The sequence below is a fragment of the Balearica regulorum genome, chromosome 1, assembly GCF_011004875.1.
Source record: "Balearica regulorum gibbericeps isolate bBalReg1 chromosome 1, bBalReg1.pri, whole genome shotgun sequence".
Taxonomy (NCBI): domain Eukaryota; kingdom Metazoa; phylum Chordata; class Aves; order Gruiformes; family Gruidae; genus Balearica; species Balearica regulorum.
Window position 1 is genome coordinate 67,899,074 of NC_046184.1, and position 19,954 is coordinate 67,919,027.

At 42.7% G+C, this 19,954-nt stretch overlaps 1 protein-coding gene across 4 annotated transcripts; it reads right to left on the minus strand.

Moving 5' to 3' along the window:
- Window positions 1-1,399: 1,399 nt before the first annotated feature.
- RAD52 (RAD52 DNA repair protein) lies at window positions 1,400-18,093 on the minus strand. Of its 4 annotated transcripts, XM_075756698.1 has the most exons (13): window positions 17,974-18,052; window positions 12,408-12,467; window positions 10,850-10,938; window positions 9,867-9,968; window positions 9,207-9,300; window positions 7,439-7,506; window positions 7,061-7,179; window positions 6,905-6,980; window positions 3,711-3,907; window positions 3,365-3,507; window positions 2,643-2,723; window positions 1,873-2,115; window positions 1,400-1,597 (listed from the first exon to the last, which is right to left on the minus strand). In XM_075756698.1, the coding sequence occupies exons 3-13, from the start codon at window positions 10,934-10,936 to the stop codon at window positions 1,542-1,544; spliced, it is 1,266 nt and encodes a 421-aa protein (XP_075612813.1). In that variant the 5' UTR covers window positions 10,937-10,938; window positions 12,408-12,467; window positions 17,974-18,052; the 3' UTR covers window positions 1,400-1,541. The 4 variants fall into 4 exon arrangements, with proteins under 4 accessions (XP_075612813.1, XP_075612828.1, XP_075612805.1 ...); XM_075756713.1 differs by lacking the exon at window positions 12,408-12,467 and having other exon boundaries at window positions 3,365-3,501; window positions 17,975-18,093; XM_075756690.1 differs by lacking the exon at window positions 12,408-12,467 and having other exon boundaries at window positions 17,975-18,093.
- Window positions 18,094-19,954: the final 1,861 nt, after the last annotated feature.

A 19,954-nucleotide genomic window follows, 5' to 3' on the forward strand; every position in this document is an offset into this window, starting at 1 on the left:
TTCGAATACGCGAATTGTGAATGTCTGCACATTCCCTTCCCAACAGGTATCTGATTTCAACAGCGAGTGCATGACTCAAACATGTGGTATGTATTTCTCCCCTAAGCTGTTCTGAAGGCAGCACTGAATTGGAGAGAAAGTGGTATGGTGGAATGTGAAACTATTTTCTACGTGTAATCTACTACAGTTAATTGTAATTTGTCCTATCTTTCCATCCTGAAGTCAATCCTTGTTCTTTGTCCTGCTGAGGGGGTAAAAGAGGATCTTTTAAGGAAAAAGGACCAATTAAGCAGTGAAGGTGAAGTAGGAGGAACAGAAATAAATGTTTAATATGCCAAATGTATTTACATTTAGGCTGCTTTGAGAGAGTTGAGCAGACAGAGCAGTGACGGCACAGCACAAGAACAAGGTCCTGCCTCAAGGCTGACGCTGATTTCAGGGTTGCTCTAATCACACAGTTTGTGTAAACTGTTCTGGTCCAGCTCTACCTCCAGTCATGCGGTATCACCCCCCCTGTCTCCAGCACTGCACTCCTGAAAAATACTGCTGTATCCACTTCGAAATACTGTTAAAAATTCTTCCTTTGACTTACTAGAAGGAACGGCAGTTGCTTTCCTCGAACCCTTAAAACCCACTTGAAGTTTTCTGTTGCCTATCTTAAAGCAAATGGGAGGCTGTACCAACATGGTGGTGGTCTCTCTAGCTTCTTCCTTGTAACTTGTCAGAATGCATTAACTTCTTTGAGCTTGCTAAACAGGAAAGGAGTTGTAATGGTTTGAAGCATATAGAGGCAGGAACAGCTACAAGAGGAGTTTGTTTTTCAAATTTTGTGTTTATTTTCATATTGAAAAGGGTTGAAAGCTTATTTAAAAACAACAGCGCAGCTCCTATTCATTTTACAAAGGGTCCGAACAAACGCTGCCCGAGATGCTATGCGCAACTCCCTGGCAGCAGTCTCGGCGTGCTCCTGCCCCTGCACCGCCCTGCTGCACGGGCACAGCTGTGTGACTCCCGTGCGGCTGAGGGCCAAGGTGTGGAGGAGCATCGGGCTCCCGCCCTGGTCGTGCTGCTCATCAGAGGCAGACGCTGCCCCAGCTTCGCACCCTTGGCCTCACCGAATGGGAAACGGCAGCTTTGCCATCTGGCCATAACCCACCCTTGCCCTGTTTTACTGAAAATCTCTTTTCTCTGTGCTGAAATGCAACACTGAAGGAGAAAGAAGCTATGAATTGAGTCTCACTTGAAAGATTAATTCTGTTACCATTTCAGGCAAATTATGTGTAACATCAGCTTGTGATCCAGCCACAAGTCTAGTGTGGCAGAAGCACAAATGATTGCTTGTTTATAGAAAAAGGCATCTGAAACACGTAATTACCTAAAAGTACATTAAGTTCTTGCTGGCTGTATTAAACTCTTCTGTGTTGCGTCACCATAATATACAGGAAAATCCATTAATGCATTAGATTTCCTTACATAATTTGAGCAGCCGACTGCAGTCTTCTGATGTAATCCAGTGCGGAGGTGCTGATCCAGCAGGTGGCCTATATAGGTTCTAGCCTCCTCTTCTTCAAGCTTTGACTTCTGTGGGGGCTGCACTCTGTCAAACAGGGAGAGAGTGACAAATGGAAGGTTTTTTTTTTTAAAGCTTTTTTTTCTGCTTCTACAAGTGCCCCTCAATTCTTTTTCTAGCCCTTCCTTGACAGGACAGCTGGGTGGAAAACCAGAGTTCTCCTAGCCCATTACCACAGCACCGCAGCCAGGTCCAAGAAGAGAAGGCTGTTCCTCCCCCCCCAATTCACTGATGACAGTGCTGCTTTCCGAGCCTGGAGCCACTGGTAAGAGAGAACTCAGCCATTTTGTGGTAGCATGTACCTGGGGTGCGCTGGTTGGCGCAGCTGCTGTTGCTCATGATTGTAGCAGATGGCTGCAGTTGTGCAAGTCTAGCAGAAGCTTTGTGGTAAGGCATTCTGTGAGGTGTCCTGTTACGAGTAGTCATTTGATGACGTCCACGGGGTGTTTCTGGTGTCCGGTGTCCAGCTGATGGGTCTGCCATTTTGTGACCCGTTATCTTCAGATCAATGGTCTCCAAGGAAATGTCCCAAAGTTCAGGATCATCTAGATTGGATGAAAAGGTGATCGGACCAAAGATGACAGCATTGTACTACAGCAATGGCGGTAACTCCAGGACCAGCTCGCTCTTTTCCTACAAGCGGTGGCCACTATAAAAGTAAACGGTAAAGCAGCTCTTACATCAGCGCATAACAGGGAAACGGCACTACCCCTTGTGCTCTGGCCTTAAGCAATGTCCAGGCACCACGGTGCAAGCGTGACCCAAATAGTCAATGGTTAAAAGACACCTCCCTCAGCCCCACAAATGTTCTGTTTCTGTGTGTCACTTGAGGAAAAGGGTTTCCTGAATAGGTGTAACAACTCTCTACCGAAGAGCAGAGTGTGCAAGCCCTCACAGTGATGGGCATCATTTCCCTGCCACGCAAGCAAGGTTTGTACTGCTAAGATCTGACTCAGGCTTGGACTTCTATTATTCCAACTTCTTCAGAACTTTTACCTTTACGCTCTACTCTGAAGAGTTGATTTAAATGCTCATGACTGAACACTCTACTACACATCGCTTTTTGGCTGACCTGCGAAGAACTCCTCTTCTATTGCTAGCTCCTGTTGTACTGCTGCTGGAGTGCTGTGCTTTACAGGAGGATCAGATGTTGCTGGATGGAGGTAACAGAAGAAGAGATTAATATCAGAAATACAGAAGAACCCTTTTGCTGTGTCTTAACACAGCATGAGTCTGAAATGGTCGGCAGCAGCTGCCACCAGGTACCCCCTTTTTAAGTACAGCTGGTTATGTTTTGGTAGCAGTATGTGGAATGGTACCTGATGATGGCTGATAAGAGCAACCGCACTACTTCAAACTGTTTTTTAGCCTGTTTACCCCATCCCCAAGTTCCTGCTTACTCCACAGCTGTCCAGACTTCCCCATGAGTAAAGAGCGACGTATTGGTAGCTAATGCAATGTCTATTTGCCTGCAACCACCTCGGTGAAGTGTTGCAGCCTCAGTTCAGATGCAGCACGTTAATGCCACTGACAACAGCCGCTGTGCTGCACGAAGCTTTAGGGTGGTTGGGAAGCTGCAGTTTTCACAATGCAGTTTTAGAGCTGACGTTTCTGCAGCTTTAGGAACATAGTGGGGGGGGAGGAAGTACAATAATCTTCCTTCCTTTGGTCTCAAAGGTGTGTTGATAGCACAGTGCAAAAGCAGATGAAACGAGTCAGGCTCCTGCATTGAGGGTAATGCATGCCTGCCAGCAGCTGTCATTAAAACTGTCAATTTTTAATACCAAGTCTTACCCTGTTTGCTGCTAGGAGTAACTACTGGAACCTGATGCTTTTTCTCCATCTGTTCCCGGAACTGTTGCTGTAGCTGCTTTTGTCGCAATTTCCGCTGGTAAGTGGCGTCACACTCAATAGCTAAGGAGTCTGTATTTCTGCCCCTCCCCCCCAAGCAAGCACAACGTTAAACAAGATTTCAGCAACTACGTTTTATGAAGAAAAAAATGCATAAAGAAATAGCAGCAAGGAAAATCCACTAATCTAGTGGTTTATGGCATCTTCTAAACTGGGCTGTCCATGTGTTTTAAAAGGTACAGTAACTTCTAATGTAGCTTATAAAATGAATTTATAATAGCAGTCTCACCTGGAACTATTTGGCTGTTTCTGATCTCCTGTCACTAGAGCAGCCTCTGTCCGACCAGGCTCACAAGTAGATGCCATCTCACAACGTTGTCTCTCTCCTGCATTCTGCCTTTCCAAACAGCTACTGTATCTTGCTTTCTCTATTTCAGGCTCATAGTCCTCTCTTTTAGCTTTGACCAAATCTAACTCAGGGGGTATCTGGTAAAGGAAAAAAAGAAAACATGTTCAGAAATTTCCTTCATCAACTTAATGAAATATGTACAGTCTTTTTCTATACAGTACTGTTGAAAAAATCTAGTTTGTTTGCTCTAAGCGCAACCCTAAGTTAGGAAACTGAAATGCATTTTCAGTACAAAGTCATTCAGTTAGTTAATCACCGCATTCATGCAACTTTGTGTTAGTTTACTTGTTCAGTGCTTCAGGGCAGATACCCCATGTCTCCCCATACTGTGCTCTCTGCAAACGAGAACAGATGCAGATGATCGATACAGAATTCTACAGCCTCTCAGTCAGTCTCACAAGTCTGTTGTGGGCATCTGTTAGTTTCACCAGCTCTGTTTTCACACGTGTATTAAAGGGCACGGCGGACCTTTACTCGGCTCTGCGATCATGAGGTCAGTGAGGAAGGTACACCATTCTCTTTTTCTTAAAGATGGGATGGTTTGGCTCTGTGATTGTACAAATTTGTGGCAATGCCACCAATAGACAATGATCCTGGCAAAGCAGAGATCTGTACCATCTTTACTTGGCGAGGTGTCACTTTGGATCTGTTCCTACAGGCTGAGTTAGCGAGATAGAACTGCCTTGCAGCTCCAGGCTGACTAGCGGAGTTTGGTAAATCCTAGTATGATGAAGGCAACTTTGCTATGAAACTCCATGGATCAGCAGTTGTAAAAGGCTCGCTTTTCCCTCAGAGAGCAAGGTAGGTTACCGCCTAGAAGCCTACTGCCCCCACCTGGTACGCAGCAGGAACGAACAAGATTAATGTTACTGGGGTGCAACCTCAGTAACAGCTGGGACAACTTTAATGCCATGTAGACTGCTGTGTTACATCACAGCATACTTCTAAATAAATTGTGATAGCTCTGAAAGAACGGGGTTAAAGTATCATTGTCACTGATGAAGATGCACGTCACAATTTCTTGTCTCTCTCTGGACCAAAGACCTCCACAAGAGGCATTTCTCTACGGTGTTGGTTACCTCAGAAGGTTCACTGTTTGACCTAGTGCTTCACAGAGTAAAAGTAACTGCAGCTCTTCCCTTGGAAACTGAAAGCTAACGAGGTAAGGAGCCTGAAAAGCAAAGCAAGATGTAATGTGGCTTCTTACTATTCAGTAAGGATAAGAACCGTATTATGGCAAGGAAAGTGAGTGTTCAGGTACGCATCAGTTGTACACGCTAATTCTTCATACGTTCAAGAGCCACGGTTTGCCAGCAGTATCATATCAGGTATTTAAAACAAATAAATTGGAGTTCCTTCCTAATGTTATTCCTCATCCTCTAGCAGCCAAGTCTAGTACATCCTGCTCTCATAATTCAGGTACCAACACATTTTTGAAGTCAAGAATTTGAAGGGCTGTTTGTACGCTCTTCATGTAGCAAAACAAAATAGTGCTACCTGCTTTGCTGTTCTGTGATAAAACTTTGAAGTCAGTGCCAACAGCTAGAAGTTGTCGTGGGTCCAGTCTAACAGTTTCGTTCACCCTTCGTATCATAGATGCATCTAGTATTTTGCAGTGTTCTTTTGGGAAGGAGCCAATTTAGCTAACTGAAAGCTGAAACCACCTTTAGAAATTACCTTTGCTTGAGATCTCAGTACAAAACCACTGCTACAGAATAACTACTTGTTAACTATTCAAGCAAGAACAACAAGGGGTGAAATACAGGCACGCTGTAAATTGTGTTAAAAAGACCACGCTGAGTGTATTTTCTATCTAGCTGTGACGTGCATTAGGGCCTGGTAGGGTTTCCATACCAGCTGATAAAAGGACAAAGCAACTATCAATGCATATATTGACATTGCTACTGTATGGATTTTGCTTAAAATTAAGTGAAAGTGCCAACTACAACAAGCAGCTGGTATTGTTTCTAGGATATTGTGGGCTATGCATACTAAAAACTGTATTTGAAGGAGGAAGTCTTTCTCATTGAAAAACTTCCTTTTTTTTTTTTTGCCAGAGCTCCCTGAAGTCTACAGAAGGCTCCTTTTCCCTGCTGCCCACTGGCTGACATACAGGCTGTCAGCTTGAGAGACTTCAGGACTATATGAAATAGTCCTGATTTTGCAGGAATGCATAGAGGAGCTGTAACTGCTTTAGGGTAGGTTACAGAGATAACCCATGTATAATCTTCTGCCCAGCCTGCAGCCCCTGGTTTTATGGCCTCTTACAGCAACTGGAAACTGTGTCACTGTGTGCAGTTATTTCCCATCTTTTTTTTTTTTAGTATTCCTGAAGAAGTCCAGTAGTGAGAGGAAAATGACAACCAAGTTTGATTTTTAAAATTCATAATAGTAAACTGGATTGTGCTACCACTGACAATGAGAACAAACGGAGAGATGTATTCTGGTTTTTGCCTTATACAGGGCAAAAGTATACAAAAGAACACACACGTGGCCTCAACAGACTCTATTCTCCCAAGGACTTCCATTTCACCTATGTGATGAATATATAACTGGACACTGGTATCATTGCTGATACACATTGAAAGCAGAAGTGGCTAGATGACAGCGATGAACTGAGTTGTTGCAAATGACAAAGCTTAAACGGTCTTAAGAACTGCAGCACATGGAGAAAATAGTCCCTAGAACAAGCTAGTTTAAACAGTTTAGTGCTTCCTGTGGTAACATTTAACCTGCCAGGAATACAGATGTATGCATTACTGGCATTGAACAGACAGACTTAAAGAACATGGCCATAAATGCCACATGAGATGTTGAGCAGAATACTGTTTCTTCACGGTAGTAATCTTGTCTACCACAAATAGTCAACATTTCAAGTAGTTGTGGTAAAATGTTGGGGAAGAACTCTGTAACAAACAGTTCACACAAACTACCAGGTAAATGCTATTGGTCTCATAGCTGGAAACATTCAGGGATGAGATGCATTCATATCATTATTTATAACCTTTTTTATATGAAGGACTAGGAGCAGTGGACATCTAGCAGTCCCTGCTCTAACAGCCCATGTACTGCACCTGACGTGGAAGCTTATTCACGGCTCGTAGGTAGTCTTTGTCTAGGATGCAGTTCCCAAGAGCATTCCCAAAGCACCTGAGAAATAAGAGAGCTCACTGTGACTGAAAATAACAATTCTCACTTCTGAAAATGTACAAGTAGTGATCTTCACTTACTTGAGTGCCCTCTTCAATCCATCTGTTACTGCCTCCTTTCTTGCCTTTTCTAGGGACAAGGCCTTAGACTTTAGGCCTTCACTGACTCCATATCCCACATCTTCATGGTATGACCCATCCTGCAGTAAAATTTTAAAAATAGTAAGCATAAGGGAAATTTCTGCACACACAGCACTTCTTGTTAGATGCCAGGCTTTCCTAAGCCTGATTACTTGCTCTTAGCTGGTTGTTCTACAGCAAGGTCAATGTTTTGGGTGCTACTAGGTTCTCTGGTATAACAGAGTACTTGAGAACCACAGTCTGACCTATGTGTGAACTTTCATTCACAGCTTTAGGCAAGTGCTCAACCAAAAAAATAAACAAAAAAAATCCACTTACCTTAAGCTGAACTTTTACAAATGCACACACCCCCACATAGAACCTGCCATTGTTGAGGTCAACAAAGTCTGGGGGAGGCAAAAATAACATCCTAAATAACACAAAAGACTTTTGATCCACATTTAGATCTTATTTTGTCCTTTGAAGACATTCATAAACCTGAACCCTCCTTGCTGAATGTGCCCAAGTATCATCTGCTATAAAATAGAGCATGACTTACAAAATATTAACTGTAGTTTGAAAATCCTGACTTGCATATATGCTCTGGGTATGTTATGTGATACTTTCTAGTTATCAGTTGCTAAACTTGCCAAACACTCACACCTTAATACTGCATGTATACACTTAAACATATGAAAAAAGAGTTGTAAATGTTAATTCTCATTCAGCTATGTACCCTAAATGTTCAAAGCATAACAACTTTTTCAGCTGGCTGGAAAGATTTAAAGTATCACTTTATAAAAACAGCAATGGAGAAGAAACTGTTGTCTATAAAGGTAATTTATTTCCTATTAAACACTAAAAGTCTCCAGTTTGCAAAACTTTGCAAGAGGTTTTATCCAGGACAGAGTGCCTGAAGAGCTTAACAGATTGCAATACAAGTCTCAATCCGGAATCTCTAATCTACCTTATTTTACATCAAAAGCAACGCTATACGATATCAATAGGGCACTCCAGTTAGCAGTCTTGCATGTCCGACAGAAACGTGACATGTCTGAAAAGAAATGCTTTGAAGTTCAAGTAGCTGTACTCGGAGGTCTAAAAGTTTTGTACTCATCTGGTCTATATGTTCAATGTTTTGTAAACCTGCCATAGGTGCAAGCCCTTTTTCTACCCAAGAATTTAAACCCAAACATAACAGAATCTTCTGTCTCTGAATTGCTAAGGAATGACTCGTTATGACATTATTTGAAACAGATAGAAGTTCGAAAGATGTCAGTCCTTTCTTGACTGAAAAGTGAGGGGGAGGGAAGTGGTATACAGTAGATGAAAACTAATGAAGTAGCTTGTTTTAGGTCTAGAATCTACCAGCCTGAGGTAAGAAAAGATTTCTGAAGATGGGGAGGGAAGGCAGGAGGTACATTTAAGCAGCTTTGTTGAGCTACTTCAACAACCAGCCTTCGGTCTAAGCATAGCAGATCTGCTTTAACAAGGACAATACTTCTCTGGTAGGTGGTACTACAGCTATTGAGATGGAAGAAGCTTAAGCTTTAAGGTCACCTGAATACTGTTTTCTAGGAGAAGATTTTTTTTTTTTCCAAAGCCTTCTACTGTAAAAATCTCACAACCAGGTACTGGCTAGAAGAAGAATCTGTAGAAAAATATGAGTCCCTAAAGATTAGTGAAATATTAACTGAGAACATTAACTTGTTAGAATATAGAAATTACAGGTGAGCATGGAAGTTGGCTCCAGGCTGCTGGGTGTTAAATAGTTTAATTGTAATTACTCTTGATTGAGTGTTCCCATAGAGATTAGAAAACTTGATTAGAACAGCTCAAGAATAATCATAAACACACTTAGAATAATGACTATGATATATTCCAGTGCAAGATCTAAAAAGAAAACAGAAGCTCCATTATTCTTCGATTTCTCTCATTCTTACCAACTGCTAAGACACCTGGAAATTCCACATGCCTCTCCCCAGGTTCTTTGAAGTGATCAAGTTCTAGGACAGATACCCTGGTCCTTATCTAGAGACTCTTCCTCCAGGGCCTCACAGAGAAAGAGGAGGAAAGACTTCTTTATCCTTAAGTAAGTGATACTTACCAACATTCTGCTGAGTGACTGAATGCGCCCAGCCATTGAAGCCAAACATCTCATTGGCCAGGCTGATTACCTTGTGACCCTCAATGTAACAGACCTGAAAAGAAAAGCATATATACATAAAAATATATATATACACATGCTTTATTTTAAAGAAGGATTACACACATCATCTTACACTGAGAAAACCCAGAGAAGTTCCAGGTTCAGATAATGTGAATAAAAGGATGATGGTGCAGCTTTAGGTTCACCTTCTTCCAGTAACTGTGATAGGGGGTTAGTATGACAAGAAATATGACTTAATCAAGGGAAGGCAGAGCTAGTGGGCACTGAAGAGGTTAAAATGCAGCCAATGTTATACAATGCTTCACATATTCCAGTTCTGGGAAAAAGTAAGAAAAGCATTTTAATGTTTCACAAGCAGATAAATATTCCCTTGTAAAGGATGAAGCACTGAAAAGTTAAGTCTTTCTTTAAGGTGTAAAAGGAACCTGTGGCTCAGTAAAAGCCAGAATTTATGCTATGCTGACTCTGCTTTCATATCTGCATATTAAACTACTAGTGGGAAATTAACTTCAAAGTAAGGATTATTGTAATTTTCTTCTACCCTAGTTTTCCTGGAAAAAGATGTGAGTCAAAACATCTGTGCATGTTTGTTCATACCTTTTGTCCTCCTCCAGCTTGCCGACTGCTGATATATTCTGGACCCAGTCTCTGACGAAGAGCATGCTGGATAGCTTGATATTCACTTGCTGTGTATTGATACTTGACAAAAACAAGGTAAGACAAATCTTACTCTCCCCTGTTTTAGCTCACTCCTCTTCTAATATCACTTCTTTATCTCACTTTTCCATGTAGGGTCCTTCCAAGAGGTGTATGATCCATTTTTAGAATCAGGATGTAACAGACAAGGAAAGACCTCAGGGTGTGTGCATGCATTACATTTGTGCATTGCATTGTTTTTTCCTCTTATTCTTGAAGTATATGTATACGAGCATTAATTATTGAGCTGTAGCAATTCTTTTTCATTTCTCATAACCATCACTTACAGTAGAAAAACTGAGGTGAGCCGGGCCTATTAGTATCCTATTGAAATCTTAATGCAGTCATAATTCTAGTCAAGGTTGCCAAGAACACATATATGAGCTTATATTTTACCTCTCAAAAAATAAAATATAATAGCTCTGTGATCAACAAGAAAAGTGTATTAAAAAACTCCAACAAAACCAAAGTTTAACCTTTACCACCCTATGCCATCAGGGCAGGGAGGTTAGCAGGTCAGGCAAGCAGTCAAAATAGGAATTTCTTGAGGAGTGTTCAGCAAATTCCCCTCATGCAGGGAAGGTTCTCTGGATAACCCCAACATCACTGGTATCATTAGATAACAGCAGCATCACTGGAAGCCTAAAGTGTTGCAACATTTGCTCCTTGTCTTAGTAGAATCCAGAGCAATTTATTATAAATCAAAGCATGCCAAGGTTATCATGGAGGAAAATGTAATGTACAATTAGGTATAGCATAGCTAGGGCAATGGATATGACTCCAGCCTTACTGTATCCAACTTAAAAATGAGTAAATATGCAGAGCAGACTTCCAGAAGTGCAAGCATAAAACTTCTATTTCCCTCTCGGGCAAAAGGAACTGACCTGTCCGAAGCAAGCAACTGAATTGCTAGTGCTGGAACTACTGCTGCTGATGTGGCCTTCGCTGTCTTTCCCTTGACTTTCAGGCATCCCTAAAGAAGAGAAAAAATAAACACTGAAGATAACAGAACTAACAGTCCGTATGAAGACATGCCAAAAAGCTGTTGAAGTCTACTGTCCACTGAATAAAACAATATTCTGTAATAGATGTGTTGGCCATTACAGTAATATTATACTTCTCACTCCAGGGAACTGCTGCAACCCCAGCTGGAAATTTGTTTTCTGATGTTGTTTCAGAACAGTCAAAACTTTTCTTCTTAAATATGTTATACTATGTAGGCAGAAATGGCTACTTTCATCCTAGAAGCAGAGGCACTGTTCTGGTCTTCCATCCATAAACCCAGAGTTGAGCCTAAATTAAATTATATGACAATAGTGAAATAATTATTTTATATAAAGAACAAATAAATTATTCTTGCTAGTAAAAGAAAAAAAACCCAACAGCATCTGGATCCTGAATAAGATCAGAGACTAGAACAAGAAATTAATCATGTCTCGAGTCCTTATTCTAAATATTACACTGGTAACAAATTATATATACATTTTTTTTTCCTTTTAGGTAAATGTGAATGCGTTGTACCATACTAGGTAAGGAAAAACAAAGTAATTCCCTCTTTCAGATTATTCAGCACTGTCTTCCTAGATCACTTTCAATATTCATTAATACTTACTCCGATGAAAAGCAGAGGCAAATTTCGAAAATTTTACTTGTCTATACCCTGACGTGTCAGTCTTTTAGATTATTGTTTTGATTGTAATCATACTGTCTTGTGTTATGATGGTATCATACAAACTATACAGAGTTGAAAACCATACAGACCCTGTAAGAATTTTAAGAAGCTGTACCGTATTCAGTAGATGGCACCCTTTTCCAAGCCAGTATCCCACAACTACCCAGTATGGCATCACCACCCCACCCTGCTGCTGGAGAAGCAGTCTTGCTGAGAGCTTATGCAACAGGCGTGCAAAGGAGCTGCGGCAGCACTTCTGTATAGACCCATAGAGGCAATCTTTTACTGTATTTTCACAAACGCTGAGTACAACTGGTAGTCTATCACTAAGACTTTCATATGCAATACAAATATAAACCAAATCAATATACATACAAGACAGCTGGAGATGTCAAGACAGTTTGAGAAAGTCCAAAATCCCCAGTAGACAGTGTTGTTTGACAGTCAGTCAGAATCAGGTTCAGCACTTTTAAAAACAAGTTGTTTTTCTAGTCTTTCAACAAGGAAGCCAAAGTTTACTGAAAACGTGGCAAACAATTTTCAGAAAAAGGATACTAGTTGTTTCATTGGCAAGTATGAGCACTGGTAATTATGCTAGGTGTAGCTAAAATTCTCCTTAATTTTGGTTGGCTATTATTATTAATCTCCAGTCAAAAAGTTGTATAATAGTACAGTGTTTATACATTTGAATGTGTTTGAATCAAAAGTTTGCTGCAATTTGTGGTAAATGCATTTGATTTTAGAAGAGAACATACAGAAATTAGTATCACCAGGAGATACACTTGTGATTTAAGCAGGCTATTGCCCTTGTTAAGCGGAGTCCATTGTATCATGAGGGAGACAATTAGAGAGAAAAAATAGTATCTGTGGTGAGTGGCAGAGAGAATCTAAGTTTGAACAATACATTTTTTTCTCCCCACTCTATGCAGTCTAAATCAGCTATTAATTATTATAAAGCCCCTGGGGGGAAAAAAAACCCCAATACATGAAATGTGTGTATTTGCCTACATACCCCCATACCAGTTTGCCACAAATCTTTATGCACAATAGGTGGGTGATATTTTGAAGCAAAATTGCTTTAATAATACTGAAACCACTATTAAGCCCTTTAAGTTTTGATATGGTGTGCACCATTGTCAATCTAAATTCTCTAAAGAGATACACCTTTAATGAAGCTCAGAATAAGCTGTGGGAATTGATTCTGAATGAGAACGAGGAAGTACAGAGTTCTGCTGAAAACAGCTTCACATCATACGGTTTTAATCCAACAGACCAGATGCTGCTAGAGAATACCAGCAATGTACTACATTGCAATAAACAGTTTAAAAACATGTCAGTGGTTTGTATTCAAATTATGTATTACTCTACAGCTTGTGTGAAGGAGACAGATGATGCCAGTTCGGTTTCAGGCTTTGCCTGTAGCAACAATTTGCTTCAGCTGTGAGCCTGGTTTAAACCAAACACTCTATTAGAGCAATGTGGTAATTTTTTCCAATTTGGTGAAGTGCAGCACAGCAAAACCCTATGTCTCAAAGCTATTGTCACAGCATTTCAAAGTGACAGAACTTCAATTTCAAAATTATTAGAGTAGGAGTTTGGAAGAGAGAAAAGTTAATTTTGCAAATGGAGTTATAAATCTAACTTAACACCAGAGCCAGGAGCTAGGTAAGGCAAGGCACTGCCATTTCTCAGGAGAATATTGTTTCCTTGCCTCCTCTCTCCCCACAACATTTTAACTCACATGAAACATTAATACTGAAGTAGATAATGAGCTATTGACTAGAGTACAAAAGAGCCTCAAACACCCTCCAGGGCCAGGACAGTGCTATGAGACCGCCTGACTCATAAACCTGTGTTAAGAAAAGCTGTATTTTCAAACTATCTTCAAACACTAAAAATTAAAGTTCAAATATACTTGCTCTGCATGCAGGATGATAAAAGTAGTTTATTATCAGCTTAAAAACACCTAGGAATTAGAATTTATTACCTCTGTGACTGTGACCATTGTTTATTATTTACAGGAAATTATTTTCAGTTTAGCTGGTAATGTTCTCAGAAAGTTTTCTTATCACTGAGAAAAAACGCTCATAAGACTAGAGGTGTTGCACTGAGCTCCAAAACATTACCTTGATAGACTAGAACAGGCAAAGAATCTTAACAGCTTTTACTATTACCATATTTTGATCTAGTTTTTTTGGTTGTTTTGGGAAACTGGATATGAAATACTAATTTTCAACAACACTCTAGAAGTAGGTATTTACTTGTGTGGTGGTAGTGAACTGAGCAGCTGCTGAGAGAAATCTGGGTGTGTACACAAATTTCCATGTAGGAAATAAATCAATCTTCTAGAACAGATAATCCTGAATTTAATCTGTTCAAGTACAACTACTAGTTGTAGGTTATGGCAGCAACACCTTCAACTTCCATGAACACACAATTTCTAATTTTCTAAATGAACACATCCTCACACATCTGTCTACCCTAGTGTCCATTACTCCAAAACCAGCTTTTGGTCCTAAATCACCTATTCTGCCAGTTCCCCTCTGTCTTGACAAACTAGGTTTTTGAACCATGCGCTATGCCTTAATCCTGTGTTGGGTGTGTCAGTTCCCAGTTCTCTTCATGTGTAAGGTAGAAGCAAGCAGTTTTTTGTGTGACTTTGAAATAGTTTGCATACCACAAATTGTCTAAGTAGCACAACTTGGTAAACCCTCAGCTAGAACATGGCTATTTCAAGTAATTAATTGTAGCATTGTACAATCTGTAAGAGAGGACTTCAACATACTGTGCACTTTTTGGCAACTTTTTATTCAACCTCATCCTTCTCTATACGGTAAGCTTCCTTCACAGTGAAGCTTTAGTTGGCTGAGCAAAAAAACGTTCTTTCAATCAATGCAATTCTACTGAGAAGACCAAGAGCAAACAGCGATGCATGTAGCAATGAGTGATTTAGCAAGCACTAAAGATAATAGCACATATTTAACCTAAGGTTCATATTGCTCTTACACAAAAATTACAAAAAAACTTCAAAAATTATCTATTTCTGTGGAGTATTCTCTTCTGTGGGAACTCCAACCTGTAAGTCAATTAACTAGTTAGGCAAAGGTTGCTTTATCCAACACTGAGCTGATGTGTACATCTTTTAAGTAGATGATGTTCCTAGTCAAGATAGGCCTGTGCTATACCACTGTTTAAAAAGAGTGGAAAACAGATGACGAAATTGCTGTGGGAAAATTGCATACAATGTAACTCTTCAGTTTTGACTTCTGATAATATCTCTAGGCAAACAACATTGATGACTTGAGAAAAGTGAGGCAATGTTCTGTTAACTTAAACAGAAGAAAAAGATATTCAGTGTTTTACAGCTTAACCAATGAAATGCACAGGGAGGTCATGAGACTGCACGTCTATTGTAGACTAAAGGTGGCCTCTGGTGCCTGCCAGTACCATGTCAACGCATGTCATTGGTATTGATTCAGGCCACGTTCTGTAGCAAAATCAGCAAGTGAATAAAAAGGTATAATATAGAAAGTTTGAGCTATCCGCAGTAATTTAAATATATTTGCTTTCAAGGCATATAAATACCACTATACCAATTTCTCCTCAGTTACAGCATGTTTCAGATTTGACATACCTTCAAAGAGTCCTACTTATTTCAGTGGAATCTATATATGTGGCTCCAAAAGCAAAATTTCACCCTTAGATTTATCAGGCAGTACAATGCTTACTTCCAGTATGTCTAGGATGATGATACCCTGCCTGCACAAAACAGAAAACACTAATTCTGGTTACACTTTTTACTGATTAACATTTTAATGAACACAATGTAAAGCTCTTTCTTCCTTATTTTATACAAGCTTAGGAGAATGACATAGTGCATTGTGGGGGAGTGTTTCTATTTAGAATGTTTGAATAAATCCAACATCTGAAATGATGCTTATCTGGTCATTTCTTGTATTGGAATACAGGATGAGACACTCATCTCCTCACTCATTATGCTGAGTTTTCTGTCATAACAGCCTTTACACACTTGCCACAAATTCACTGAATGCCACTATATCTACTGAAAGGTGTTTTAGGATCCTACTTCCCCCAGCAATTGCAAATCTAATTCCAGTCCAAATGGGTTAAACGCATGTGTTGCTGGGTTTTAAACCACAGAATTTTCAAATTTTGCTAGTTACTCCTTCAAACATGTTTCTTATAGCAGTGTTATGTGTAAATTACTTCTCCCCTACACAATTTTGTTCATTGTTTTAAAATTCAGCACACATTATCACTTTTGCCTTACAAAGGGTCCACAAAGTTTCATTAGCTAAAAATGTATTAATAGCAACTTATAAAACACATAATTCCAAATAATTCTAAATTTTAAATACATTTGTTTTCTAAGAATCTAAATTCTACTTAAATTCTCACATCATTTTTTGCAGGAATCCACAATTCTGAAGAGAAAATGTTTCATTAAAGGAATTAACCAGTACTCCTTCACAAATAATCTTTCAATGATGTTATTAAAAAAAAAATCCCTTTAACAACAAACAATGAGCTAGCTAGGTTTGTACTAAGAGGTCCTGTTTTATTGCACCAAGGGGTGGAACTGAAGGAAGAGAGAAGCAATTTGTTTGGCATACAAGGCCTTTCCCAGGTGTGAAACAGTAACACCTTACAGTTACAAAACCAAAAATTGAACAATCCACTCTTGAACAACTAATTTCACATTTATAAATATGGAGTAAAAGAAAAGAGCTTGTTCTAGAGACAAGACCTGGCAGAAATAGTACTCAAATATTGTAAATTATTTATGTGGGTACTTCTTTCTAAAAGCCTGTCAGGTTGATTTATAACCACATCATTTATGTATAAGCCACTTTAGTCATTGCACGGAAAAGAGAGCAGGCTTTTTAACTCAAGAATAATGGTTTGGGGCTTAAAGGGAAAAGCAGTCTGTCCAACTCTAACTGTAGAAAGCCTGTAGTTTTGCCAAATGCAATTACTAGACAAGAAATTAATCCAGGCTGGAATCTAAAACATCTCAACTCTCTAAGAGCTGTGGGAGATCTGTCAAACTGCAGATCATAAAAACCATTGTGATTACAGCCACAGATGATACTTCTGGCAGCAAGACCACCCTAAGCTGACACACTAATTAAGTTGCTACAAAAAATCTAAAGCTCTCAAGCTCTCTATTTTGCTCCAGGTTGACATTGTTTATTTTTAAATGGAAAATCATTTACATTTGAAATTGACAGAACACTTCAGGTATGGGCAAGCCTCTATTTTCATCCTTCTGCTTTCTTAGCAATGTAAAACATCCCTTTTTTTTTTGGATACTTTAGAAGGGCTTGTATATTATGGCATGCATTTAGCTGTACTGTATTATTCTTCAGAAATGAATTTTAAAAGCATTCCATGCTTCTGCAGTTGAAAAGGAAGTTGAGGTTATTGGGACCTCAATGCCATGTCAGCTATCACAACTGTGAGTGGTCTGAATGACAGTATTGCAACAATATATTAATTTAGTGATAATTCATATGTCAATAACTGTGTCATTCCATGTGTAGTCTTACAGATCTATCCAATTTACTGTAACTTCTCACTTTAGTATCCCCTGGGACTAACGGCTAACAATGTCAACGTTGGGTTTGGCTCCTCACACCCTGAAATCACAAAAAATCGAACTAGAAAGATTCCTAAGCAGGTCATTTGCTCTATCTGCCTGGATGAAGGCAGGGCTCAGTTACAGCAGGCTGGAAGTCTTCCAAGGAAGGAGCATTTCTCAGGGAAACCGAGGTTTGCACAAGGGAAGTGTGCCTAGGTAGCAGCGGGGCTACTTGAGCATCGCCTTTGTAGGAATCCTGCAGGCTAAGACAGAGGATTTTTACCCGAGGAGCGTGGCGCTGCCTCCTGCAGCCCCAGCCACCTCACGGTCCTTCGGGCGAGGCTCCAAACACCGACCCGCGGGAGCTCCGCGGCCAGGAGGACCTCGAGCCTCACGGCCGGGAGGCTGGAGAGGGCCGCCCTGAGGAGCGGGAGGGGCGGCAGGAGAACGGCACCCGACAAGAGGCGAGCGGTGGCCCCTGGGGCTGGCGCGACGAGCTCCGCCCGAGGAAGCGCTGCCCCCCGGCCGGCGCCGCCAACGGTTTTCCCCGGCGCGTGGGTCCCTGAGGAAACACCCAACCCGCCCCCCGGCGACCGCTAACGGCCGTCCGTCGCGCGCCCTTCGCCCACCGGCTGGGTCCGCGGAAGGGGCCGGAGCTGGCCCCACCGCCACCAGAGGAGGGGAAAGGGAGAGAGCGTGCCCTGCCCTGCGGCAGTGGGCCGCCGGCCGCAGTACCTGGGCCGAGGGGGCCGCCTCCGTTCTCCAGCGGCGGTTCGTGGTTCCCGCCCGGGGAGGAGAATAAGGGGAAAGGCGGGAGAGAGGCGCGGAGCGATCGCTACGGCAAGGGAGAGGAGTCAAATTTCCTACGACCGCGCTAGGCGATGACGCAGCTCCGGGGCTGCCGAAGACCACGCCCGATAGGCGGAACGGTGCCCAGAACAGCCCGCCCCCGGGGGCAGGGAGAGGGAAGCCCGGTTTGTGAGCGCGCGCCGTGGGCGGGGTGCCGCGCGGCCGTAGGAAGGCGGGGCTGCGGGGCGCCGCGTTTCGGCGGCGGCAGGGGCGGGGCTTGTGTGTCTCGCGCCGGGGGCGCGGGAGGGAGCGGTGGGGCTCGCGCGCGAGAGACGGAGGCGGCGGAGAGCGGCGGGCGCGGAGCCGAGCCGAGCCGAGCCGAGCCGAGCCGAGCTGAGCTCGCTGGGGGGCCGCCGCCGCCCGCTCCCGCCGTCGAGCACCCCGTACCCGCGGGCTGACAGGCAGGTGAGGGACCTCGCTCGGTGCGGGGGGTCCTGTGGGGGGGTGAACGTTTCCTACCGGCCGCGGGGAGAGCCAGGACTGGGGCGGGGCCTGCGGGAGCCGGTGGCTGCGGGCAGTCGCCGAGCTAGGCAGGGGCTGCGGCGGCGGCGTAAGGGGCAGGCAGCGGCGGGGCCTGTCGGCGGGGAGCTGCCGCTCAGGTGGGTCTGCGTCCGGCGGCGGCTCCCCCGAGGGCTGCGTGGCCTGTCGGCCGACCGGAGAGAGGGGGCGCCCGGGCGCGGCCGGGGGAGGCGGCCGGGGGGGGTGCGGGGCCTCGCCCCTGCCGGGCCCCGCGCACGCTGTCACCGCCCAGGGGCTGGGCGGCCGCAGGCCTCCCCCGGCCCCGGCTGCCCCCGGCCGGCCCGCGGGGACCGCGGCGGGGACGGCCACATCGCCCTGCCCGCCGCCTCCCCGGTGGCAGGCGAGCGGGCCGGCGTCCTGCCGGGCATTGCTGGTGGTGGTGTGCTCATGGGGCGGGCTGCTGTGCGCCGGGTGGGGTTTGGCTTTGCCTCGTACAGTAGGTCCTTCACGCTCTTTCCATTCGCGTTCTATATTGTATTTTTCCGTCGCTACTTATTTAGCCTGTCCTTGGGAAACGCACGCTTTTGTTGTCTTAGTCACATCATCTGAGGTAATGGTGACCTCAGAATGTCTGTCTACCTAGACCTTCTGGTGTTGGATTTTTTTTACTTTTTCCTGTGAATGCTGCATGATCACATTTCATTTATTTTATTACACCTACTACAAAGTAAGCGTCAGCTGACGCGATGCTTTGTTTCTGAATCTGCTGCCATCCTGAAGCATGTGTGAAGAATTGCTGTCCTTCCACGTCTTTTTCATTTGTAACATGAAATCTACATCTTAGTTATGAATTATACCATTTATTTTACCTGGAATGTTGCACGCACTCTGGAATTTGACATTATGGTTCGTGTCGACATGGGGTGAAATGGTTTAAAGCGAAATCCCAATGGAAATGGGAGAGATTTGGAGGTATGAAAAAAAGATATAAAGAAACATCTGTGGTGATGGGGAAAAGCAGTACAGAAGCCAAGAGAATAAAAGCAAATGGCTAGAAATAGAATTTGTCCAAAGAATAGGGTATATTTAACATTTTTATCCAAGCTCGTTTTGGGGGCACATTGACGCATGCGAGGTGGTTGTAGCCGGATAGTATGCGACCTCAAATCCAACAGGTTGTAATAAAAAAAAGTTGTCTGGTTTGACTGCAGGGTTGTGATTCTTAAACAATGACCAAGCTGGCTATGATGTCTACAGCAGTAACCTCCACCAGCTGCCTGCCGTCCTTTTCTCCCAGAGGTTACTGCGTCTATAGCAGTAGGTGGCTGAACATACATCTCCTCCTGAGGTACTGCAGTCTTCAGCCTGACATATTACTGTAAAGTATATTTTGGTATTTTGTGATGA

Excerpts from the sequence above, each read along its gene's own strand:
- RAD52 (XM_075756690.1), bottom strand. The coding sequence starts at position 10,936 with ATGCCTGAAAGTCAAGGGAAAGACAGCGAAGGCCACATCAGCAGCAGT. Across the intron at positions 9,969-10,849 it reads CAGTTGCTTGCTTCGGACAG|TATCAATACACAGCAAGTGA; the intron begins GTCAGTTCCTTT and ends GTTTTTGTCAAG. Across the intron at positions 6,981-7,060 it reads GGATTGAAGAGGGCACTCAA|GTGCTTTGGGAATGCTCTTG; the intron begins GTAAGTGAAGAT and ends CTTATTTCTCAG.